This window comes from Myotis lucifugus, unplaced genomic scaffold (genome assembly GCF_000147115.1).
Source record: "Myotis lucifugus unplaced genomic scaffold, Myoluc2.0 scaffold_1814, whole genome shotgun sequence".
Lineage (NCBI taxonomy): Eukaryota > Metazoa > Chordata > Mammalia > Chiroptera > Vespertilionidae > Myotis > Myotis lucifugus.
The window spans coordinates 158-1466 of NW_005872862.1; the positions used below are offsets into that span (position 1 = coordinate 158).

Consider the following 1309-nt stretch of genomic DNA (forward strand, 5'->3'; position numbering starts at 1 on the left):
CACTCACCCCCTTTATCAGTGGACGCCCCACACAGACCCCCAGGTCCCCGCAGGGCTCTGGGCACTCGGCATTCAGACCCCACCTTCATCTTTTCTGGAAATGTCAGAGGCTGTGAGCTTAGCACCTGGTGAGAGGGCGGGTGGGCTGGAGGGGAAAGAGAAAAACGGGAACTCGGCAAGGCCGTGGGGGTCTCAGGTGGGTGGTCGGAGACGAGCCCTCCCCTGCTGCATCCCCTGTGAAGTCACCCTAGGGATCCGGCCACTGTGTCGATGGTCATGGCCACAGACCATGTCCACGGCTGACCATCCTCAGCTGACCCTTCAGTTCCCCGGGCGCTGTGTATCTCTGCATAACTGTTCCTACGTCCAGGGCACTGACCCATCCAGTTCTATCAAAACAGCAGGGTGAGCCCGGCCGCGTGGCTCAGTGGTTGAGCCTCGACCTATGAACCAGGAGGTCACAGTTCGACTCCCTGTTAGAGCACACGCCCGAGTTGCGGGCTCGATCCCCAGTGTGGGGCGCGCAGGAGGCAGCCGATCCATAAGTCTCTCATCATGGATGTCTCTCTCTCCTCCTCTCTGAAATCAATAAAAAAATTAAAAAACCAAAACGACGGGTGAGTGACCTTCTCCCTCTTCTCCCCGCCCGTGCCCCGCGGCCTGGCCGCTGCTGCTCGCAGAACTTCCTCCGCTGCCAGAACAACAAGACCAACTACAACCTGGTGTGCGAGACGCTGCAGTTCCTGGACTGCATCTGCGGCAGCACCACGGGCGGCCTGGGGCTGCTCGGCCTCTACATCAACGAGAAGAACGTGGCGCTCATCAACCAGACGCTGGAGAGCCTGACCGAGTACTGCCAGGGGCCCTGCCACGAGAACCAGGTGCCGGCCGTGCGGGGCGAGGCGGGGGGGGGGGGGGTCATTCCGCCGTGTTGTTGGGAGGACTCGCTCAGGAGCCACAGGGCTCCCGCCCACCGGCCCAGGGAGGCGTTGGACTTGAGGCCACCGCCAGCAGTGAGGAGGGGGCTCGCCTGTCACAGGTGTGGGCTGGTCCTTGGGGGGCGGGGCTTGGCTCGATCTGAATGCCCCGCTCTGACTGGACTGGGGCAGATGCTCAAGGTGGAGTTAAACTGAGACCGGGAGGCGGGCCCTGTTTTCAAAGCTGTGCAGGACCCAGAACGTGGCTCCTTAAGGACAGCGGTGGCGAACCTTTTGAGCTCGGCGTGTCAGCATTTTGGAAAACCCTAATTAACTCGGGTGCCGGTGTCCAATATAGAATTTTTGGATTTGCAACCATAGTAAAACAAAGA

General features: G+C 60.7%; 1 protein-coding gene across 1 annotated transcript in view; it reads left to right on the plus strand.

Annotated features, from left to right (window-relative positions):
- Window positions 1–680: 680 nt before the first annotated feature.
- The window catches only part of LOC102428369 (inositol 1,4,5-trisphosphate receptor type 1-like), a gene marked incomplete at its 5' end in the record, with an annotated part of 29052 nt that continues 28423 nt past the window's right edge, over window positions 681–1309 (plus strand). Inside the window, one exon of the mRNA XM_023748790.1 lies at window positions 681–881. Coding sequence (XP_023604558.1) covers window positions 681–881 — 201 coding nt within the window. The remainder of the gene's footprint in view (window positions 882–1309) is intronic.